At 40.3% G+C, this 25,571-nt stretch overlaps 1 protein-coding gene across 2 annotated transcripts in view; it reads left to right on the top strand.

The window, feature by feature from the left end:
* Positions 1 to 14,866, top strand: part of SMYD3 (SET and MYND domain containing 3) — a 711,719-nt gene extending 696,853 nt beyond the window's left edge. The window contains exon 12 of one of the 2 annotated variants that reach the window (XM_036829018.1): positions 14,543 to 14,866. In XM_036829018.1, coding sequence (XP_036684913.1) covers positions 14,543 to 14,644 — 102 coding nt within the window. In that variant the 3' untranslated portion in view covers positions 14,645 to 14,866. The remainder of the gene's footprint in view (positions 1 to 14,542) is intronic. The other variant, XM_036829026.1, reaches the window with a different exon arrangement.
* Positions 14,867 to 25,571: the final 10,705 nt, after the last annotated feature.

Genomic DNA, 25,571 nt, shown 5'->3' with positions numbered 1-25,571 from the left:
TCCTGGGGTCCCTTCACAGTACCTCCCTCTTGCTTTCTCCTGTCTCTAATCTATTTTCATTTCTTTCCATTTATTTCTTAGAAGAATTTTGTTAGCCACTAATTTGACTTCTTGGACCTCAGGGGCAACCATTCTCATCTGGCCTGTCTTGTCAGTGAGCCTGCTTTTTTTCTGTGAGCTCTGCACGCTGCCAGCTCCCTCACCCTGGGCTAGACTACCTGCTTTGTTAGTAGTGCCTTGTTAACTGAAGTCAGGCTGGAAAAAGTCAAACTTCTTCCCCCTCAATAACCATTTTTTATTTAGATGTAAATTTCTTATATTACACTGTAATGTTTTTTCTCTTCTAATTTCATTATGTTGAAGCATTGTACACTTTGAGGATCTTTTTAGCTTTTTCTGCACCTGAATAGGGAGCTCAGGCCCAGTCCCCAACATAGCTCCTCTCATACCCTCGTGGTTATTAGCTATTCCACCTCATCCACGGAAAGCTTCAAGCACATGCTGGTCTCTCTCTACTCCAGCCTGCACCCCGATTTCACATCCCTCTAAATGGATGATTTAGAGCCTGCAAGTCTATTGCTCCCATTTCTTAATCTGCTACAATGATTTTTAACCTCTTTGGTCATGCTCTTATTTAGGAATTGTGTGAGGACCACTGACTCACCAGAGAAAATGAACATACACACATTTTTTTTTAATTGGGGTATAGTTGCTTTACAATGTTGTGTTAGTTTCTGCTGTACAATGAAGTGAATCAGCTATATGTATACATATATCCCCTCCCTCTTGGACCTCCCTCCCACCTCACCCCCCCATCCCGCCCATCTAGGTCACCCCAGAGCACTGAGCTGAGCTCCCTGTGCTATACCGCAGGTTCCCACCAGCTATCTCTTTTACACATGGCAGTGCAAATACGTCAATCCCAATCTCCCAATTCATCCCACCTCCCTGCCCCCCACCCCGTATCCACACTGCACAACATTTTTTTTTATATTTGGTGGGGAAGGGGGTTTTAGGGACCACCTGAAGCCTCTCCATGGACTTTCTATAGGCCCGCGGTCTCAAGGTTAAAAAGCTCTCCTGTAAATGCATAACATCACCTTAACATGTGGACAGATGGGAGGGAGAGGGGGAGGACAAGAGGGCATGCAGAGGTGATGTGCCATATCATCAGTAGTGCCTTCAAAGGACTGTTTGGCAGTCCCTGGCTCTGATATTTATGACTGTCCCCTACTGACTTAAAATAGAGAATATCAGTTTCAAGAGTATGTTTCTGAACCAAAAAATGAGAAGATAACAACTAAGAGAATAATCATAAAACGAAAGCATAATGATTAAGTCACATTACAGGAAACAAGCAGAAATTTACCTACCAGAAAGTGTAAGCCCCGCAGTGACAAGGAACCAAGTGAGGACCCTGGACTTGTACTTCCACCTGGCAGTAACATGGTGTCATCTGCCATACTCCTGCTGGAGCAATATTGCAGAGAGCCAGCTAAAACAGAAAGTTTACATAAAATTCAGAATCTCAACATAATACTCAAAATGTCCAGGTTTCAACTGAAAATCACTCACCATACCAAGAACAAGGAAGAGCTCAATCTTCATGGAAAAAAAGACAATCGACAGATTGCAACTCCAAGATAACAGATTTTAGAATTATCTGACAAAGATTTTAAAGCCAATCATAAATGTGCTCAAACAAGCAATTACAAACATCCTCAAAACAAATGAAAAAACAGAACACCTCAGCAAATAAATAGTAGATAGAAAGAAGAAGCAAACAGAAATTTAAGAACTGATAAATACAATTACCAGAATATACAGACTGGAGCTTAACAACAGAATGGAAAGGATAGAGGAATGAGTTAATAATGAACTTGAAGATAGAACAATATAAGCTGTCCAATCTAAAAAACAGAGATAAAATGACTAAAAAAGGTAAAATTGAACAGAGCTTCAGGGACCCATGGTACCTATAACAAAAGATCTAACAAACAGTGGAGTCCCAGAAAGAGAAGAGAAAGAGGGCAGAGTGGAAAAAGTACTTGAAGAAATAATAGTGAAAGCATTCAAATTGAAAAAAAGTAAAATTCTCTCTCTTCATAGATGACATGATCTTATATGTAGGAAACCCTAGAGATACCACAAAAGAAATTGTTTCAACTAAGAAATTCAGCAAAGTGGGAGGATGTAAAATTAACATGCAAAAGTCAGTTGTGTTTCTATACACTGACAGGGAATGATTCCAAAAAGAAATTGAGAAAACAGTTCCACTTATAATAGCATCTTACAGAATAAAATAATTAGTAATTAACTTAATCAAGGAGGTAAAAGACTTATACGCTGAAGACTATAAAACATTGCTGAAAAAAATTAAAGATGACATAAACAGAATAATATTCCATGTTCATGACTGAAAGATTTAATATCATTTTAAGATGTCAATACAACCTAAAGCAATCTATAGATTCAATGCAATCTCTGTCAAAATCCCACTGACATTTTTTTTTAGAATTGGAAAAATCCATCCTAAAATCCATATGAAACCTCAAGACCCCAACAGCATAACAATATTGAAAAAGAAAAAAAAAAAGTTGGAGGACTCACACTTTCTGATTTCAAATTTTGCTACAAAACTACAGTAATCGAAACAACATGGTACTGGCATAAAGACAGCCATGTAGGCCAATGAAATTGAATAGAGAGCCAGAAATAAACTCTCAGATATATGTCAAATAATTTTTGACAAGGGTGCCAAGACCACTCAGTGAGGAAAGGACAGTCCATTCAATAAACAGTGCTGAGAAAACTGGATATCCACATGCAAAAAATAAAGTTGGACCCTTACCTAACACTATATTTAAAAAAATTAATGCATGGATTAAAGACCTAATATAAGAGCTAAAACTATAAAACTCTTAGAAGAAAACAGAAGAAAAGCTTCATGAGACTGGATTTGGCAATGATTTTTTTGGATGTGCCACCAAAGGCACAGGCAACAACGAAAAAATAGACAAATTGAACTTCATCAAAATTTTAAATGTTTGTGCATCAAAGGACGCTATCAACAGAGTAAAAAGGCAACCCACAGGATGGAACAAAATATTTGCAAATCACGTATCTGATAAGTGAATAATATCCAGAATATAGAGAGAATGCCTAAACTTCAATAACAATACCAAAACAGCCCAATTCAAAAATTGGCAAAGGACCTGAATAGACATTTCTCCAAAGAAGATATACAAATAGCCAAAAATCACATAAAAAGATGCTTAACATCACCAATCATTAGGGAAATGCAAACCACAACCACAATGAGATACTACTCACCTGCTAAGATGGCTATTATTAAGGAAAAAAACAGAAAACAACATGTATTGGTATGGATGTGGAGAAACTGGAACCCTTATGCATTACTGGCAGGAATGCAAAATGGGGCAGCCACTGTGGAAAAATAGTATAGCACTTCCTCAAGAATATGAAACATAGAATTACTATTTGATCCAGCAATTCCACTTCTGGGTATATACACAAAAGGATTGAAAGCAAGGACTTGAACAGATATTTGTACACCAATGTTCATAGCAAGCATTATTAACAATAACTAAAAGGTGGAAACAACCTAAATGTCCATGGACAGATGAATAGATAAAATGTGGAATATACAGACAATGAAATATTATTCAGCCTTAAAAATGAAACCACATGGATGAACCTTGAAGACATTATGTGAAATAAGCCAGTCACAAAAGGACAAATATTGTATGATTCCACTTATATGAGGTATGTAGAGTAGAGTAGACAGAGTAGACAGAAAGTAAAATAGTGATAACCAGGGGCTGGAGAGAGAAGGGAATGGAGAATTATTGTTTAGTGGGTACACAGTTTCAGTTTGGGATAACACAGAAGTTCTGGAAATGGATAGTGGTAGTGGTTCCACAACAATGTGAATGCAATTAATGCCACTGAACATAAAAAAAATCTACCTGGGGATTCAAGAAGGTAACTGATTGTGAAAATGACTATACTGCCTAAGGCAATGTACAGATTCAGTGCAATCCCTATCAAATTACCAATGGCGTTTTTTACAGAACTAGAACAAAAAATCTTAAAATTTGTATGGAGACACAAAAGACCCCGAATAGCCAAAGCAATCTTGAGGGGAAAAAACAGAGCTGGAGGAATCAAGACAGTATGGTACTGGCACAAAAACAGAAATATAGATCAATGGAACAGGATAGAAAGCCCAGAGATAAACCCACACACCTATGGTCAACTAATCTATGACAAAGGAGGCAAGGATATACAATGGAGAAAAGACAGTCTCTTCAATAAATGTTGCTGGGAAAACCAGACAGCTACATGTAAAAGAATGAAATTAGAACACTCCCTAACACCATCCACAAAAATAAACTCAAAATGGACTAGAGACCTAAATGTAAGACCAGACACTAAAACTCTCAGAGGAAAGCATAGGAAGAACACTCTTTGACATAAATCACAGCAAGATCTTTTTTGACCCACCTCCTAGAGAAATGGAAATAAAAACAAAAATAAACAAATGGGACCTAATGAAACTTAAAAGCTTTCGTACAGCAAAGGAAACTATAAACAAGACGAAAAGACAACCCTCAGAATGGGAGAAAATATTTGCAAATGAATCAATGGACAAAGGATTAATCTCCAAAATATATAAACAGCTCATGCAGCTCAATATTAAAAAAACAAACAACCCAATCAAAAAATAGGCAGAAGACCTAAACAGACATTTCTCCAAAGAAGACATACAGATGGCCAAAAAGCACATGAAAAGCTGCTCAACATCACTAATTATTAGACAAATGCAAATAAAACTACAATGAGGTATCACCTCACACCGGTTAGAATGGCCATCATCAGAAAATCTACAAACAACAAATGCTGGAGAGGGTGTGGAGAAAAGGGAACCCTCTTGCACTGTTGGTGGGAATGTAAATTGATACAGCCACTATGGAGAACAGTATGGAGGTTCCTTAAAAAACTAAAAACAGAATTACTGTATGACCCAGCAATCCCACTACTGGGCATATACCCAGAGAAAACCATAATTCAAAAAGGCACATGCACCCCAGTGTTCATTGCAGCACTATTTACAATAGCCAGGTGATGGAAGCAACCTAAATGCCCATTGACAGATGAATGGAATAAGAAGATGTGGTACATATATACAATGGAATATTACTCAGCCATAAAAAGGAACGAAATTGGGTCATTTGTAGAGACGTGGATGGACCTAGAGACTGTCATAAAGAGTGAAGTAAGTCAGAAAAACAGATATCGTATATTAATGCATATATGTGGAATCTAGAAAAATGGTACAGATGAACCGGTTTGCAGGGCAGAAATAGAGACACAGATGTAGAGAACAAACATATGGACACCAAGGGGGGAAAGCCACAGGGGGGTGGTGGTGGTGGTGGGATGAATTGGGAGATTGGGATTGACATGTATACACTGATGTGTATAAAATTGATGACTAATAAGAACCTGCTGTATAAAAAAATAATAAATTTTAAAAAAAAACTACAAGAACTTAAAGGAAAAAAAAAAAACTAAGTGAATCCAAATAAGAAAAATCCAAAGAAATGCACATCAAGACTCATCCTAGACAAACTTCTGAAAACTAAAGACAACAAAAATATCTTAAAAGCAGCAAGAGAGGGGCTTCCCTGGTGGCGCAGTGGTTAAGAATCTGCCTGCCACTGCAGGAGACACGGGTTCGAGCGCTGGTCCAGGAAGATCCCAAATGCTGCAGAGCAACTAAGCCTGTACACCACAACTACTGAGCCCACGTGCCACAACTACTGAAGCCCACGTGCCCAGAATCCATGCTCCACAACAAGAGAGGCCACCACAATGAGAAGCCTGCACACCGCAAGAGTAGCCCCCACTTGCCACAACCAGAGAAAAGCCTGCGCGCAGCAACAAAGACCAAACACAGCAAAAAATTTTAAAAATTAAAAAAATTTTTAAAAAAAGCAGCAAGAGAAAAATGACATCTTGCTTATAGGAGGAAAACAATTTGAGTTACAGTGGCTTTCTCATTAAAAGCAATGAAGGCCAGGGACTTCCCTGGTGGTCCAGTGATTAAGACTCTGTGCTCCCAATGCAGGGGGCCTGGGTTCAATCCCTGGTCAGGGAATTAGACCCCGCATGCCACAACAAAGATCCCGCATGCCGCAACTAAAAACAGATCCTGCGTGCTGCAACTAAGACCCGGTACAGCCAAACAAATAAATAAATATTAACAAACAAACAAACATGGAGGCCAGATGAAAGTGGCAGTTTTCAAGCACTGAAAGAAAAGAACTGTTGAGCCAAAAACCTATACTCAGCAAAATAGCCTTCAAGAGTTAAGGGAAAATCAAAACATTTTCAGATGAAGGAAAAGTAAGAGAATTTGTCACCAGCAGACCTATTCTAAAAGGATCACTACAGGAATTCTCTAAACAGAAAGTAAATAATAAAGGCAGGAATCTTTGAACATCAGGAAGAAAGAACATGGTAAGCAAAAGTAAGGGTAAGTAAAATAGACTTTCATTCTCCTCCTGAGTTTTTTAGATAATCTTTGACAGTTGAAACAAAATTTATAACACTGTCTTCTGTGGTTCTAAATGTACATAGTGGAAATATTTAGGTCAATTATATTTGACAATTATATGTCTATGTCTATATATATATATATATATGTACACACACAAACAAATACACTCAAAAACATTACAGAATTCTAAAAAAAGAAGTAATCCATTGGAAATGCAAGAAAAAGAAAATAGAAGCAAAAAAGAAAAAAACAGAACAGAAAATTTTTTTAAATGGCAAACTTAAAACCCTAATATATGAATAACCACATTAATTATGCAAGTGATCTATGTAAAAAATATAAATTGCCTAAAATATACTAATTAAATGACAGAGATTATTAGAATGGATTTTTTTAATGACCCAACTGTATGCTGTCTATAGGAAACTCAGTTTAAATACAGTGATATAGGCACGTTGAAAGTAAAACGATGGAAAAAGATATATCATGAAAACACCATTCATCAAAAGAAAGCTGGAGTGGCTATATTAATATCAGATAAAGTAGATTTTAGAGCAAAGAAAATGTTGCCAAAGACAGAGAAGGACATTATATAATGGGAAAAAAAGGTCAATTTACCACAAATACATAGCAATTCTAAATGTGTATGCACCAAACAACCCAGTTGCAAAATGTGGGAAACAAAAACTGATAGAACTAAAAGAAGAAATAGACAATAGACTTATGGATACAAGTATTGCTGGGGACATCAACACTCCCTGTCAACTACTGACAGGACAACTAGACAGAAAACCAGCAAGGATATAGAAGAATTCAACAACACCATCAAACAACAGGATCAAATTGACATTTATAAAACTCCACCCAGCAGTAGCAAAATACACTTCTTTTCAAGTACCCACAAACTGTATACCAAGAAGGACCATATTCTGGGCCATAAAACAAGTCTCAATAAATGTAAAAGGATTCCTGTCATACAAAGTAAATTCTCTGACCCCCGTGGAGTTAAATTAGAAATCAATAACACATTTTGAAATGAAACCAAACCTGCACCTCCTAGCTCTGTGTCTGGGACTTGGTTTGTCCATAGAATTTATCTAGTCCAATCTCCTCATTATTCAAGTGAGGAAACCGGAGCTCAGGGAGGAGACATGATGTCTTCAGGGTCTCTCAGGTGCTCAATAAATATGCATTGGATCGATTGATTAGTTAAACATAACAACACAACAGCAACTCTTTCTGGAATAGCTACTCCCACTGGAAGGCACAGACCTGAGCTCACCACATCTGTAACCCCTTCTGGGGGTCTCTCCTCTGGACCCCCCAGCACCTTACATCTCCCTTTATCACACACTGTCCTGCTAGAAACCTGATTTCTGGCTGTGCCAGAGCTCCTCCCAGGGCAAGGACCAAGTCTTATTCATGACAGCTGCTTAGCCAATATTTAGTGTATGAATGGATAGATCTTTTCTTTAAGGAATCTTGCCTCCCAGGAGGACAGGTCCTTCCAGTGGATTCTGTACAAGGTGTAGAGCACAGTGGAGTCAGCAGGGGTGCTGTGAGCTCAGGAAGGTCATCCAAGGCTTTGGGATTTCCTGCTGCCCCTTGTGAAGGGCTGTCGTAGCTCTGGAGCTGCTTGATGGGTTGTAGGTCTGTCTTCTTACATGTCCTGCTTTGGATGCCCCAGTGCAGGCCCACTACCTCCCACCCCTCTACTCTGCTTTCATCCTGAGGTGGGCAGAGTGAGAAAACTTGCCTGCATTTTCCTCTCTTGTGATCTGATTCCAGAGGTTTTTATCATGCATACATTTCTTTTCCCTCTGATTTATATCCATATTTAAATCCTTCTTGGGGAAGTCATTACTGGATTCCCTCAGGCTTTTGGTAGAGAGTATATGAGATCCTTGATAAGCTTAATATATTTTTATTAAAAATTAATAAGCTATATTGTTTGCAACTTTAAATCATAATTTAATTCATTTTATTTAATATATGACCCACAATTCTACAATTACTTAAAAAAAAAAAAAAAGCTGTGATGAGATTGAAATCAGTTCTGGGGACCCGATCTTTCAAAGACCCTATCTTTACTCCTGAGTGAGCCATGCCTGTCATGTGGCAGACAATCTGTGCTTCCATTTCTCGTGTGACATTTAGAGTCAGTACACGGGGGGCAGCAACGCCCCCTTGAAGGCTTCAAATAGGTCCTCTGTGGAAGATTACAGGCAGGCTCTTTTTAAATGCTACCATTAAAAAAATAAAATTTAATGGAAAGAGATAAGCTTTTCCCAGCACAGGCTGGCTCTGATTTTATATTTCCTTAGTCTGTTGTACATATTGCTGCAGGAAATTAAATCAAAATTGTTCTCTCTGACATGTGCATGTGTGGCAGTTGGGAGGGGCTGAGAGAAGGGAGACATAGACCTACAGCAAACAATTGTCCTGGTTTGTCAGAGATTTACTGTAACTTTGTTTTGGGGGGGAAAAAAAGACCTCCTCATCTTCTTGCTGGGCTGAGGGGCTGTGGCCACCATGCAGAGGCAGCCTGTGCTGACAGCTACATAGGGCTCCCTTCCTACATTGCTGAGAACTGCTGCCCCAGATCACCTGTGAGCCCAGGTGATGTCCAAGACAAGGACCAGACATCCCGCCGGACCAAGTCTTGAGTTGTGCCTTCCCGTCCTGTATACTCAACCTGCTGTATTACTCTCACACACACACACGCTCACACACACAGGGAACATAGTTATCGCCATATTTTGCACATTACTAAATCCTATTTCTTTCTTTCTCTCCTTTTCTCTTCTACCCAACCCATCACTCAGAGAAAATTACAGTGTTTACTTGTTAATCCTATTTATACTTGGTTTTACCTTCTAGACAAATGATATGGATTTTTTCCAGTCTCTTCAATGTGGTCCTCTGCTCCCAGCTATGCCCATTTCCTCTCTGCTTCTAGCCACCCCTGTGGATAGGATCCTCTAATCTTAGTATGTCAAATCCTACACATACACACCCAGGGGTTGCTCCCGCCCCACTTTTGCTACCGGTGCTGCATCCACCACCGAATACGAGAACGTAGGTCACAACCAGCAGCATCTTGACTAGGAAGACCTCATGGCTCCTCAGGGTGTCCCAGAAGCCACATTTCTGAGACCCTCCAGGCCCTCTCCTTGGTCACCAAGACTGTTTGCAGGTGGAGGCTGCACTGTGCAGTCACGGAATGAACCCTGGGTTCACCCTGGGCTCCCTCTCAGGCCAGACATGAGGACATTGCACCGGATGGTCTTTATGGCCCTCCCGCAAGGAAGCAGGCTGGGAGGTATGGAAGTGAGGCCTGGGGAAGGCCAGGTGGCTTCCCTTCCTGGCTGTGGCTCTGCAGTTCGTGAAGGGCTGCAGGGCCAGAAGCCTCCTTCTGACGCTCAGGCACCTGCCGTGCTGTGGGATGAGCAGGAATGAACAGGAAGACTCCAGATCAGCCACAGTTAACTTTGTCTCTTGAGGAGTAGGCCTTATTCTTAAAGCTGGAAGGGAAGAGAAAGGGAAACGTATGACTGGAAGAAAGGCAGCGAGGAAGGAAGCTGGAGCTACAATACGTTTGAAAACATGCAGATCAGCTTTTGCACAGCAAAGGAAACCATAAACAAGACCAAAAGACAACCCTCAGAATGGGAGAAAATATTTGCAAATGAAGCAACTGACAAAGGATTAATCTCCAAAATTTACAAGCAGCTCATGCAGCTCAATAACAAAAAAACAAACAACCCAATCCAAAAATGGGTGGAAGACCTAAATAGACAGTTCTCCAAAGAAGATATACAGATTGCCAACAAACACATGAAAGAATGCTCAACATCATTAATCATTAGAGAAATGCAAGTCAAAACTACAATGAGATATCATCTCACACCGGTCAGAATGGCCATCATCAAAAAATCTAGAAACAATAAATGTTGGAGAGGGTGTGGAGGAAAGGGAACACTCTTGCACTGTTGGTGGGAATGTAAATTGATACAGCCACTATGGAGAACAGTATGGAGGTTCCTTAGAAAACAACAAATAGAACTACCATACGACCCAGCAATCCCACTACTAGGCATATACCCTGAGCAAACCATAATTCAAAAAGAGTCATGTACCAAAATGTTCATTGCAGCTCTATTTACAATAGCCAGGACATGGAAGCAACCTAAGTGTCCATCGACACATGAATGGATAAAGAAGATGTGGCACATATATACAATGGAATATTACTCAGCCATAAAAAGAAACGAAATGGAGTTATTTGTAGTGAGGTGGATGGAGTTAGAGTCTGTCATACAGAGTGAAGTAAGTCAGAAAGAGAAAAACAAATACAGTATGCTAACACATATATATGGAATCTAAGGAAAAAAAAAAAAAGGTCACGAAGAACCTAGTGGCAAGACGGGAATAAAGACACAGACCTACTAGAGAATGGACTTGAGGATACGGGGAGGGGGAAGGGTAAGCTGTGACAAAGTGAGAGAGTGGCATGGACATATATACACTACCAAACGTAAAATAGATAGCTAGTGGGAAGCAACCGCATAGCACAGGGAGATTAGCTCGGTGCTTTGTGACCACCTAGAGGGGTGGGATAGGGAGGGTGGGAGGGAGACGCAAGAGGGAAGAGATATGGGAACATATGTATATGTATAATTGAGTCACTTTGTTATAAAGCAGAAACTAACACACCATTGTAAAGCAATTATACTCCAATAAAGATGTTAAAAAAAAAAAAGTTTAAAAACAAAAAACATGCAGATCGACCTTACCCTTCAGAGTGGTATGAAGATGACTGTCATATAGCCTCTGAATCAAGTCCCTGAGAAGCACAGAGCGTTCTCCAGATGAGGAACCTGGAGAAATAAAACAGGAGGACACAGAGAAGCTGGTCTGGGAGTTCTCCTGAGAAACGAGGCCAGCCCTCACCCAGCAGAGAGCGGTGAGGGGCCGGGAGGGCGAGAGCCCTCACAGGTCAGGCAGGCCTTTCTCCAGCAGACCTGTCCATGGGGCTGGGAGGAGCGTTATTTCTCTTTCTGCAAAGAGCTTTTCAGGTGGTGCTCCTGGCCCATTCACCCTCCTTTGTCAGATCACAAGTACAGCTGGTCCTCTGTCGAGTGGAAGGGAAGAGAACATCTAAGCAGCTTTCGAGTGAGAGAATTTCCCATGAAGGGCTTGAAGCACCTCTCCAGTCTCTTTTTACAATCGCACTCTCATGCAGGCCCCTGCCTGGGACCTTGAGATGTCTAGAACAACAGAGGACCGGGGGGAGTGGGGCAGGAGGGAGACAGGAGACATTTGTTCCCTGAATGGCATCAAACATTTGTTGTTGATCTACTCCCAACTCCTCCCCTCCATCTCGAACACCCCTCACCCTGCCCCACTGCACCTCGGGATTTGCTTGCAGACGCTCTGCACCCACAGGGCAGACCCACTCAGGTTACTAAGAACCAAATCCTCACGGTGCTGACTCATCACAGCCCCCTTCTGGGTTTCCAGCTGGGATGTCACAGGTGATGGGCCAGTGCGGGATTACAGCCAGCTCCATGGGCAGAGTTCTTTTCCAGGCTGGGACACCAGAACCTGAGGTGGTGGGCCTTTCCCTTTTTTCTCTCTCTCGGCAGCTAAATCTAGACCCCGTCTGTCTGCCTGTTTCCCTTTATCCCAGCTAAAGGGAACATTTTTAAAGAGGCCAAAAAGCCAGGAACACAGGCCAAAAGCACTCCTAATCCTGAACACCCAGTAGAATGAAGGGGTGCTCCGCAGCTCTAAAGTCTCTATGGTTTTAAAGAGGTTCATACCCAAGAATCCCACCTCCAGAGATTTATCTTAAGCAAATATTCAGCAAAGGCAAAAAAGTCCTATGCTAGAAGAGCTACATCATAACAAAAAATTGGTAGTGATCTAAATTTCTAAGAGTAGAATTGTAAGATGAATGGATAAAGAAGATGTGGCACATATATACAATGGAATATTACTCAGCCATAAAAAGAAACGAAATTGAGTTATTTGTAGTGAGGTGGATGGACCTAGAGTCTGTCATACAGAGTGAAGTAAGTCAGAAAGAGAAAAAGAAATACCGTATGCTAACACATATATATGGAATCTAAGAAAAAAAAAAAGGTCATGAAGAACCTAGGGGCAAGATGGGAATAAAGACACAGACCTACTAGAGAATGGACTTGAGGATACGGGGAGGGGGAATGGTAAGCTGGGATGAAGTGAGAGAGTGGCATGGACATATACACACTACCAAATGTAAAACAGATAGATAGCTAGTGGGAAGCAGCGCATAGCACAGGGAGATCAGCTCGGTGCTTTGTGACCACCTAGAGGGGTGGGATAGGGAGGGTGGGAGGGAGGGAGACACAAGAAGGAAGAGATATAGGAACATATGTATATGTATAACTGATTCACTTTGTTATAAACAGAAACACACCATTGTAAAGCAATTATACTCCAATAAAGATGTTAAAAAAAAAATTGTACACAGCCATTAAAACAGTAATTATGTTGGCTATAAGTCACCACTGAATAATAAATAGTTGTTATTATTTGGTGAGAGCTTACTGTATCAGTTGTTCTCAACCCTCAGGGCACATTAGAATCTCCTGAGCCCAGGCCTCACCCCCAGAGAATAGGCTTCAGTTGACCATGTGTGGGGTTTGGACGCTGGTACCTTTGAAAGCCCCCAGTTGATACTACTGTGCAGCCAAGGCTGGGAGCATGGTACTGCGAGGCAGGTGCTTTTCTGGGTGCTTAACAGCCCCAAAGTCTCTTTACCTATCTCTCGAGGCACATTCATATTGAAGACAATGGGTCTGGTGCCCCCACCCCGCTGGGGAGCCCCCAATTTGGGCAGTGCAGGATGATACTGTTTATCTCTAATTTATTGCAAAAATATTTTTGAGGATATTCTGGCTATTTATTGCTCGATAACAAACCATCCCAAAACTTAGCAGAGTAAAATAACCACCCTTTTATTATGCTCACAGATGATTTGAATCAGGAATTCAAACGGATCACAAGAGGAATGGCTTGCCTCTTTTCCATAATGCCTCTTTTCCACAGTGTCAGCTGGGAAGACTGGAATCTGGCTATCTTCTGGCTGATGGCTGAAATCATCTGGAGACTTCTTTATGCACATTTCTGGGTCTAGGCTAGGATGACTTTGAAGATGGACTCAGCTAGGACTATCAACCAGAGCATCTCCACTTGGCTTCCCCATGTGGCTTGGGCTTCCTCACAGCACGGAAGCTCATGGTTCCAGGAGCAGACGTACTAGTGGACAAGGCAAAGGCTGCATGGCCTTTCTGACCTAGCTTTGGAAGTCAGTAGCATTAATTCCATCACACGCTATTACTGAAGTAGTCACAAACCCATCCAGATTTCAGAAATATTTTGGAGGTAGAACTGGCAAGGTTTAGTGAAGATTGAACATGGGGAGTGAAGGCAGGGACTGTCAAAATGCCAATGTTATAATGTCATATGACATGAAAAGAATACAAAAATTATATGTATACATTATATGTATCACAGTGCTTATAGATGAGAATTAAATGCAGCATGCAAAAATGAAAATTGTATTTTAAGGTGATAGCAGCATAGTAGCTCATCTTTAATATTACCTAATCGTTTTAGTAACTCTTCTTAAACCTCTTTACCTACACCAAACCTAAGCTCTAATAATCCCTGAAGATTGTTGTTGGACACCAGGCCCAGCATGACTCAAGTAGTAAGTCAGTCTGCTTTCCAAGCACCACGTTACAAAATCAGCCTTGTCACTTCCCTGCTCGTGTGGAGAACCACCGCGCCGCTCACACTGCAGACCCTGGGTTTCTTCGGGCTCCTGGTGTCGTGGGAAACGACGAGGAGCAGGCAGGGACCTGCCTAATCTGGGGTTCTAATCCGTCTTCTTTCTTTTCCCTTTAGGCTTTTGATATTATGAGAGTGACACATGGCAGGGAGCACAGCCTGATTGAAGATTTGATTCTGCTCTTAGAAGAATGTGATGCCAACATCAGAGCACCCTGAGGGAACCCCCCATAGAGGGAGAGACAGCTTATACCTTTACTGAATGCCTTATTGAGGTCACACACTGTATTTTGTTTGTTGTGTGAACCTCCCCTATTGGGAATGCTGTTCTGTATTTACTTTGGTAAATAAAGTCAGACATATGGTTTGCACACCACATGAATCTTTAGTTGTAGAGAAGCACGATTATAATAAATATAAAAAATTTGTTTGAAAATGCCATCTGGTAATTGTTTTCTTTGCTTACTCACTGGTAATGTTTAAGATCGCAGCATTAAAGATAGAAAATCCTATTAAAAGCGTAACAGAATAAGTTGTAACTTTCTCCTTAGATATACGGAGGGATAGTTGGATAAAAATCAATGTTTTCATATTTGCTTCCAAGCAAAAACTTAATGTCCATTTTGGCAAGAAGCAGGATTTTCAGATGTTGTCTTCACTGCTTGCAGTAAACGATATGTGTGTGCATTATTCACTTCCAGATACATCATCTCCAACACAAGAAGTTTTACTCTAAATCCTAGAAAGACGTCATGTTTGTTAGGTTTTATTAGAAAAGGACAGGAGGTCTTCTTAATGAAAAAAAAAACTTTTTCATACGTCTCATGGCTCTTTGTGTAACTCATTCTGAGCACTTTATAACCCTTTGTGTATGTCATGCTTTTTGGAGGGGAATTTTCTTCTATAAATCTCTATGTCTAAGGTTCGACCCTGTGATCTACATAGCATGGGGCTCCATTATCCTGCAGAAGGCAGGGTTCTAACATCCCAGCTCAAATCAGGTTTGCTTTCTTTTCTTTTTTCTTGCTATTATTCCCCAATTCTACGGCCTGCTTTTCCACTTTCTGCTTTAGACAAATACAGAAACCTTTTCTTTTCCTCTAGCAAATAATAACTTCTTTCATGGCTCCGTGACCCTGTGAGCAGTTTAGTCCCTCAGGCTTAGAGAAGACTCCAGTAGTATTACTGAAGCCCTTGATTCCTGCAGCTGACAGGATTCTCAGCTTCCTGTCACCCACACCTTATTTTACAAGCGAGAAAATGAGATACAGGGAGTGACGGCAGAATCCAGAGCAGCAACTCAGGAGCTTCCCCCACCACCCCAGAAGGAGTGGCACGTCCTCCGGCCACGTGGCCGCACTGCGGCAGCAGCCGTGTCAGAATGACACATGGACGTCTGGTCGAGCCAGAAGGAACCAACCTCATTTTGCAGCAGAGAAAGCTGACGCCTAGAAACTGGAATCCACGTGAACACCTGGCGGTCACTGTGATCACTGAAACGTGCCTGATCTCCCGCACGCTGATGAGTTCTGCAGCCGTTTCGTCAGCTTGCTTGGCTCGGGCTACTGTCCATCAAGTTATCAGGCACCTCTAAAGCACACAGTATCTCTAATGGCCACAGTCGCCCAACGAGGTAGGTGTTTTGAAGCCCATTTTATAAGGAAACTGAGGCCTGGAGTTAGATGCTCTGGGATCGCTCCTGATTTACTAAGTGACCTTGAGAAAGTGGCTGAATCTCAGTCTTTTTGAGAGACCAGTTCTACCCAATTCAACAAATACATATTGAATGGTTATTGTGTTTTTAGGAAAAAGAGATATAAAGGCTGAATAAGGTGTGCCCCTCATCCTCAAAATGCACACTGTGTGATATGGTATTTGTATCAGTTAGCTTTAACTGCATAATAAACTATCCCCAAATAACACTTATTTTGTTCACTATTCTGTATGTCAGCAGTTTGGCTGGACAACTGCTTCTGGTTTGGCCCAGGCTCCACATACCCCAGCCCTTGCAAAGTCCCACTGCAAGAGCATGGATGTGTGGAGAGGAAGAAGCTGTGGCCATGTATGCAGTCCACCATAGCAGCCCTTGCACTCTTTTGGCATTCTGGAACGTTTAGTGATTTTAATGAAATCCATAGACCTTGGCTTGGCTGGTCTCAGCTGGGCACACTCACTGTCTGCAGTTACTGGGGGGTCAGCTGGGGAAACAAGGGTGACTGGGGCCATGTAGCTCATTGGGCTAGCCCAGCCTTATTGACGTTGCAGCAGGGTTCCAGGAACAGTAAGTAGGCAAGCCCCGAAGTGCAAGCACTTTTCAAATCTGCTTGTATCACCTTTACTATGTCCCATGGGCCAGAGCCAATCACAGTGCTGGCCCAGAGTCAAGGGTGGATAGACTCAGTCAGAGGGGCCACAAAGTCTATCACAAGGGCATAGATCTTGGGAGAGAAAGACGTTGTAGACGTTTATGCAGTCCCCCATGGCAGCCCTTAAGCTATCTTGGTGTTATGGAACATTTAATGAATTTGATGAAACCCACAGACCTTCTTTCTAGAAAAACATATATACACATGAGCAAGTTGCTTGTTCACATTTGCTTGTAGGATCAGGGATTCTTGAACTTCCTACGGCCCATCAATGGATTCCCTGGGGTCCTTCATCTAATGAAAAATAGACTTGCTGCCTTTCAAAAACACTGTGAATTGTATTGGTTCCTAATTTTTAACTCATTAGGAAAAGAAAAAGGCCATAACAGAAGGTAGAGGTAGTAACTTACGTGCCAAATGAGCAGAGTTCACCGATAGAGCCCCATGTTTGCCAGTATTCTGAATGGAAGTTATCAGTCAGTGATGATCCTGGATTAAGAGATTTGCCTTCACGCCTCCTAGAGAAAGCATGATAGGCTTTTAAATCCCTCTCAGCCCACCTCCAGTTTTCTGAGCAAAGCTCCTTTAAAGGAAGGGGCCCAGCCTGCGCCAACTTCTAATAGAAAGCAAATATTTAAGCAATGGTAAACATTTACCAAACAACTCTACAGCTAAATAATTTTGGAGAAGGGGAAAGGAGATGGAGAATATAATTTAAAATCCATGTCACCGGTGGCTGACAATTTATTGCTGCCCCAGCCTCCATGCCTGCTATTTCATTAATCCATAGTCACTGTAGCGGCAGGCTTTTTTCACATCAGTAACTTGACGCCATTAGTTGCTCCTCTGGGATGAGAACACATTTAAACTGAAAATGAACACGCTGGGCATAATTTATGGCCATGCCATGTGAATGCCAAGAGTGCAGGGGAGGAAGGCTGCCTGGGAAGCCTGCTCACTATGAGAGCTCAGGACAGCCGCAAAGCACAGAGTCCCCTCATTCAAGCTTCACTGCAGGGATGAAAGAGCAATTTCATACGTGGGAGCCCCCCGCCTCGAGTTACGCCCTGAAAATTCTTTTCTGGCCCAACCAGGAGGTGATGTTATACTCACTGAGAGTAGCCCACTGGGATTCCACAGGGACATGGTTCTGAGCATTGTCTGTGAAGCAGTACAAAATCCTATCACTGGCAGCAGCTTTGGGAAGACACCAGAGCCCTGCTTTCACCTGAGCTCTGTAAGAGATCAAGCTGACTGAGAAAGCCCAGCAGTACCCCCCGCCCAAAGTGGGACACTCGACCTTTTTGAGGTTTGTAAACATCAAAATGCTATTGGTTCACAGTCACTATATTCAAAACCAGTTCAAAATATATCAAAACTCAATTCTCTGTTCTTCATATTTAGCTCAGCTCCATCATCGTCCTTCTACCCTTCAGCACAGAAACTCAGAGCCACTGACTCTTCCCTTGTTCCTTATCAGAGGAATAAGTTCTGTCTATTCATCCTCTGAAATGCTTTTTTAAATTTCAGCCATTTTTATCCTTATCCATTTCCAGGCTCTTCGCAGGCCCCCAGCACCTCTGCAAAGACTTCCTCGCTGACCTCCTTGCTTGCCATCCCTCTGTCCCCTGTCCTCCATCTAGCTGCCAGTCATCTCCCCAAAACACCTATTCCGTCATTTCCTCATATAACTCCTCTGCTCAAAAACTTACAGCGGCTCCCCATTGCCACCACACTCGAAGTCTAATCTTCAGATTGGCATTGATGGTCTAAACCACCAAATCTTACACTTACTGATCCCTGTGTGGCCCTGACAACCTAGCTGGACCAACTGCTCCCCCCCACACACACTCTGAGCTCCTGAATTATGCCCTCTTCTTTATCACTTCTTTTGTTCATACTGACTAAACCACCTTTCTTCTCCATCTATTTAAATTGAATCCATTCTCAAAGGTCTAGCCCAAGCCTCTTCCTTTTTCTTTTAAAAAAAACATTCAGATATGTTATAGTCTATAAGCAGAATTATTCTTTTTGATGCTCAAGTTGTATCAGCCTTGGCTACTGGGATCGTCTTCAAGCTGGATCCTGTGTCCTGTGTTGCTGTGATTTGGGAAACACTTTTTTGCTTTGGGGTGCAGCAAGATATTCCAGGCTCACCTTACACTTCTGCACTCTAGACCTAGAACTAACCATTCTTTAAGGAGCTCTGGTTTCTTTTACTAAGGAATGGTATTTAGAAGCCCTGATCCAGGCACTGTGTTTGCTTATTGCTCCTAGGGAGTCACTGCTTTCTAGGCCTTTTTAAAATCGTGAGCTCACACTGATACCACCAATTAAAATCCAGCATCCTGGGTATTCTTCCTCTTTCTCCTTCCATATTTGTACTTCTCTCATACACACAAAATAGTTCTGAAATTATGACTACAACCATTACTAACAGCAAACCTACTAAGTGAAATTTAAGATTCTTTTCTAGTGCTTTTTGTTCTTAGGCAAAAAAAGGTTGTATTTTCAAAATACTGTTTAAAAATTATTTGAATTAAATTTTCCTGTGTGATTATGTAATCAATTTGATATCCAATTAGGTTTCTTTTTTTATTCAACTTTAGGGTTTGCCCCATTACTGATTTACGCTGGCATATAAATATCAATATAATATATATTAACATAGATTATATTTTGCTATTACAAATAATGCCATAATGAAAAACCTTGTACCTATGTTTTTTCATATTGCTAGAGATGTATCTTCAGGATAATTTCCTAAAAGTGGAATTGCTGAGTCAAAGGGTAAATGTATATGTAATTTTATTAGGTACTGTCAAATTTACCTTGAGAGGGGTTATAAAATAATGCCTGTGGGGCTTCCCTGGTGGCGCAGTGGTTGAGAATCTGCCTGCCAATGCAGGGGACATGGGTTCGAGCCCTGGTCTGGGAAGATCCCACATGCCGCGGAGCAACTAGGCCCGTGAGCCAGAATTACTGAGCCTGCGCGTCTGGAGCCTGTGCTCTGCAACAAGAGAGGCCGCGATAGTGAGAGGCCCGCGCACCGCGATGAAGAGTGGCCCCCGCTTGCCGCAACTAGAGAAAGCCCTCGCACAGAAACGAAGACCCAACACAGCCAAAAATAAATAAATAAATAAATAAAAAATTAAAAAAAAAAATAATGCCTGTTTCCCCTCAGCCTTGCCAACAGAGTGGATTCTTCTAAGCTGATAGGTGAGAAATGGTATCTCAACGTAGTTTAAGTTTGCATTTTTCTTATTAGTGAAGTTGGATGTCTTCAAATATTTAAAGGCCTTTTGCCTATCTTTTGTGAACTATCCTTCCATGTCTTTTGTCCATTTTTCTACCAGATTTTTAAAGGTTTTTTTCCTCTTGATCTTTATATATTAGGGAGATTTTCCCTTTATAATATTTAATCTCTCAGCTTGGCATTTGCTTTTTGACTTTGCTTTAATTTTTTGCCCTGAGTTCCTTTGGATAGGATTTTCAAAAGCATTCCATAAGAACTCTATTCCATGACAATCCAGCTTCCAGTTATAAAAGTAAGCACTACCAACCTTCCTCACATGGTTCTTGACACTTAAAAATTCATGAGTTGGTTGATATTTTAAAATTCATTCTTCTACTACCCATTCTATGATCTTCTTGTCTTCAGTCAGCACCTTGCCTTGTCAAGGTGCTGACCTGGTGAAATGATTCAGATTTTCATTCCTGAACTGTCCGGATCCTTAGTGGTTTTGCCTTTGTGGGTTGCGTCAATCTTCATTAAACTAGTTATACAACTGCTAAGATGCACTTCAGAGAATCCCCTGGGTTCAGACATGGTCCTCCTTCACCCCATTGTATAGCAGCAATTTGATACTGAGATCAGTCAGTTCAACCAGATCAGTAATCTGCTCTTCCCCTGTTGACTCAGAGGCATGAAGAGCCCCAAAAGACTACATGGCAGTCTCAGTTCCCATAATAATGGAGCCACTTTTGCATTCCCTGAGGAATCATTCCTCCCTTAGAAAGACATTTAAGCCAGCAGATCCAAAAGTCACAGGAATAGGAAGCAAAAATCTGCAAATGCATTATTAACTGTAACTGTGAGAGAATATTATTTACAACCCCCAATTTGAAAGATAAATGCCAACCTACCTAGTATATTAAAAGTAAATGCAGGGCTTCCCTGGTGGCACAGTGGTTAAGAATCCAACTGCCAATGCAGGGGACATGGGTTCGAGCCCTGGTCCGGGAAGATCCCACATGCTGCAGAGCAACTAAGCCCATGCGCCACAACTACTGAGCCTGCGCTCTAGAACCTGCAAGCCATGACTACTGAGCCCACGTGCCATGACTACTGAAGCCCGCGTGCCTAGAGCCCTGCTCTGCAATAAGAGAAGCCACCACAATGAGAAGCCCATGCACCGCAACGAAGAGTAGCCCCCGCTCGCCACAACTAGAGAAAGCCCATGTGCAGCAACAAAGACCCAACGCAGCCAAAAATAAATAAATTAAATAAATAAATTTTTTTAAAAAGTAAATGTAGAATAAGGACTGTAAGTCTCCCAAATTGTATTTCCAATGAAAACTTTCTTAGGAAGCTACTGAATGATTTTAATACTCTAATTTTCTTATCTTGTCTCTCTCTCTTTCCTATTTTCTATCTTTTCTATTTTTGTCTTACTTTATGAAAGATTCTCTCCACTTTAAGTCTCAAATTTTTATAGAAATTTTTTCACTTCTGCTAGCATTATTTTTTTAACTTTCAAGAGCTCTTGCTTTATTCTCCAGTGTTCTTTTAAAATAGCATCTTGTTCTTGTTTTACGGATTCAGTATCTTATCTCTCTAAGGACAAAGAGATAATGATAGTGGGGAGAAGGTTAATTTATTTTTCTCTGCATAATTTGTTTCTACCAAATTACCTTTTCTTTTTGTTTGTTTTATTCTCTATCAATCATTCATATAATATTTTTTTCTCAAATATCTGGTGACCACTGGCTATCCATTCATAATTTAGAATAAGATTCCATAAAAACTGATTGGACACTTTATGGCTTCTGATTATGGAATGCTGAGTTTTGTGTCACAACTCTCTCATCAAGAACAGTGAAAAATGCCAGGGGGAAAACACAAGAATAACGTTTAAAACACTGAAGAGAGTAAGAAACACTGAGGAACCTCGAGGCTAATTTTTGGATGAAAGCCTGTAACAGAGAGGTTAGTGAACTATTAGATATCAGAACCAAAGCTGCTTGCCCATGAAAGGCATTTGTCAGTGCCGCATACTTGGATTTCAGAGGCTGTATGGGGAAAAGGGGACAGAAGTTAAGTCTCATGAAATCCCTAAAGTGGTAAGACTTAAGAGAGATTCTGTTTATATTGAACTGGGACCCCAAAAGGCTAAATACTTATTGTAAGGGGAGATAGGCTCAGGAATGTCTTCATGTTGAAAAGAATAATAAATTAAAAATGAAAGGAAAGGGGAGGCAAAAAGAAGACTCTGTAACTCTAGTGCCTAAAGCCTAGTCCTTATGTGAATTTACTATCCAAGCAGGCAAAGTCTGGGCTGACCAAGGAGCCTCAGGTTGTGAACTGACTTGGGATGATTCTCAGCTGATAATGTCCCCTAATCTCTGGCAGAAACAAATGAAAAACCTCACTGGAGAAGGGTACATTCATCCTTGGCCTCTGGGAAAGCCCTCAAGTCATTTTTCAAGGTCAGTGACTGACCAGTCAATGGTAATCAGGAACTGAAGAACACAGGTGACACGGGTATGTACCAGGAAAACAACAAACAGCAGCAACACACTCACATCCCAAATACAGAAATATCATAGACGTACTTTAAAACAATTACATTCACTATTTAAATTAATAAGTGATAGATTTTTAAACTACAGAGAATAAGGAATAATAAGAAGTGAAACAGTATATTTGAAAAAGAATCATACAGATTCTAGAGATAAAAAATACAATAACTGAAATGAAAACTGCAGTGGATACCCTTGGTAGCCATTTGGTCGGAGTAGAAGAAAAAATTCGTGGACTGGAAGATGGGTCTGAAGAAATTATTCATAATGCAGCACAGTGAGAGAAAAACATGGAAAATATAGTAAATAAGTGAAAAGGTGAGGAGGAAATAGTAATCAGGTCTACCATACACTTGATCTAATAAGACCCATAAGGATAGAGGAGTAAGAATACGCAGCACATAATGGTTGAAAATTTTTCAAAACCGATAAAAGCATTAATCCACAGATTAAAAGATCCAATGAATTTCAAGCATGATAAATAACAAGAAATTCACAACAGGTACATCACTGTGAATTTAAGAAAAATGAAAAAAGAGAAAATCTTAAAAGCAACCAAAGTAAAAAGGCAGATTACCTTCAAAAGAATGCCAGTTAGAGTCACAGGTGATTTCTCATCAGCACCACTAGAAGTCAGAAAGAATGGAATGCTGTTTTCCATTGATGAAACTGATCAATGAAATTGATGAAAGAAAATAATGGTCACCCTAGAATATTAAACCCTGCAAAGGTATCTTTCAATAGTAAGGTGAAATGAAGACATTTAAAACCAAAATCCAGGGGCTTCCCTGGTGGCGCCGTGGTTGAGAATTTGCCTGCCAATGCAGGGGACACGGGTTCGAGCCCTGGTCTGGGAGGATCCCACATGCCGCGGAGCAACTGGGCCCGTGAGCCACAACTACTGAGCCTGCGCGTCGGGAGCCTGTGCTCCGCAACAAGAGAGGCCGCGACAGTGAGAGGCCCGCGCACCGCGATGAAGAGTGGCCCCCGCTCGCCACAACCAAAGAAAGCCCTCGCACAGAAACGAAGACCCAACACAGCCAAAAATAAATAAATTAATTAATTAAAAAAAAATTTATAAAACCAAAATCCAAGAGAGTTTATTAAAAGTCCCTTACTGGAAAAAAAATCCTAAAAGATGTGCATGATGCGGAAGGAAAGTAATCACAGATGGAAGGTCAGAGTTGCAAAAAGAAATGGAAAAGAAGGAAAATGGCTACTATTTGGACAAATACAAATGAAGTTTATCTTTACAAAAGAGTAATAATAATGTCTACTAGGGTTAAAAAATGAGACATAAACACTAGATAACAATAAAAGTATACAAGGAGGGAGTAAATAATGTTGAAATGTTCTAAGGTCCTTGTATGGTCCAAACCATACAAGGGTAAAGAGTTTGATTAACTTTATACCTTGATAAATTAATTATGCATGTTTTAATTTCTAGGGTAGCCACCAACAGGACAGAGTCAGAGTGTATAACTTACAAACTCTTAGAAGAGAAAAGGGAATTATTTTTAAAAATACTCAGACATCTCTTATCAAAAGAGTAGGGGAGGGGGAAGCAGGGAGGCAGAAATTTTAAAATAAGAGGGAAATTTTAAGCACAAAATAAGATATTAGATTTAAATCTAAATATATCAGTATTTACACTAAATGTAATTTAGTAAACAGAGTAAATACACAGTAAATGTTTCCACTAAAATAATATCAGATTGGATTTCAAAAGTCCAACTATATGCTCTTAAAGAGAGACATCTAAACATAGGGGTAAAGAGTTTTAAGGTAAAAGAAAAAGATATGTTATGCACATACTAACCAAAAGAAATCTGGTGTGGCTATTAATAATTAATAAATATAATAGACTTTAAGGCAAAAGGTATTATCAAACATAGAGACATTAATCAAGGTAAAATATTCTATCTACCAGGAAGATACAACAATTCTAAAATTTGTAGACACATAATAATATAGCATTAGTATATATAAAGTAGAAATGAACAGAATTATTAATGGAAATAGACATATCAACAATGATAATGATATATTAACTCAAAGATCAAAGAAAAAATTACAATCGAAATACAAACATATTCTAACTGAATGATAACAAACAAAAACTTGTATGATCAGTCATAGTTAATCAGATATTAATAGTCATAAATATATACATTAGAAATGTTCTAAGGTCCTTGTATTGTTCAAAGAGAAAATTAGGCCAAAAATAAATGAGCTAAGAACCTATCTCAAGAGCTTAGAAAAAGCTCAGAAAATATACTGAACAAAAGTAGAAGGAAGGAAATGATAAAGATCAGAGCAGAGTTTGAGAAAACACAAAGTAAGCACAAAATAGAGTGGATCAATAACAATAAAAAGTCTATTTTTTGAAAAGACTAATAAACTGACAAACCTCTGGCAAAATTAATGAAGAAAAAAGAGGAGCTACAAATATGCAGTATTCGAAATGAAAAGGGAACAGCAATCCAGATGCCTCAGCATTAAATAAGAGAATTTTTAACAACTTTAAACCAAAATTCTTGAAAAGATATGAAAATGAACAAATTCCTAGAAGAATACAACTTACCAAAGCTGTCTCAAAAAAATGATTAAAAATCTGAAAAATTATATATCCACTAATGAATAACAATGAACACTTTATACTCTTTCATACTCTTCCTAAAAAGATAATGAAAAGCTGAGTTGGTTTCACTAGTGCATTCCACCAAAACATTTAAGGAAGAAAAAAATGCAACCGTTCACAATTTTGTTCCAAGGAAGAGAATAGTAAGGAATACTTCCCAACTAATTTACACGTTTTTGCCTTAGTACCAAAATCTGACAGTATAGAAGGGAAAAGCACAAACCAATTTCACTCAAGAATATAGGTGTAAGAATCCTAAACAAATATTAGCAAATCAAAGTTAGCAATACTTAATATACTGCTAAGCCAAAGTTAGCACAAATAAAAGGGATAACAC

Source organism: Balaenoptera musculus, chromosome 1 (genome assembly GCF_009873245.2).
Source record: "Balaenoptera musculus isolate JJ_BM4_2016_0621 chromosome 1, mBalMus1.pri.v3, whole genome shotgun sequence".
Taxonomy (NCBI): domain Eukaryota; kingdom Metazoa; phylum Chordata; class Mammalia; order Artiodactyla; family Balaenopteridae; genus Balaenoptera; species Balaenoptera musculus.
The sequence above is the reverse complement of the archived record's forward strand: the minus strand, read 5'-3'. Positions and strand labels throughout refer to the sequence as shown.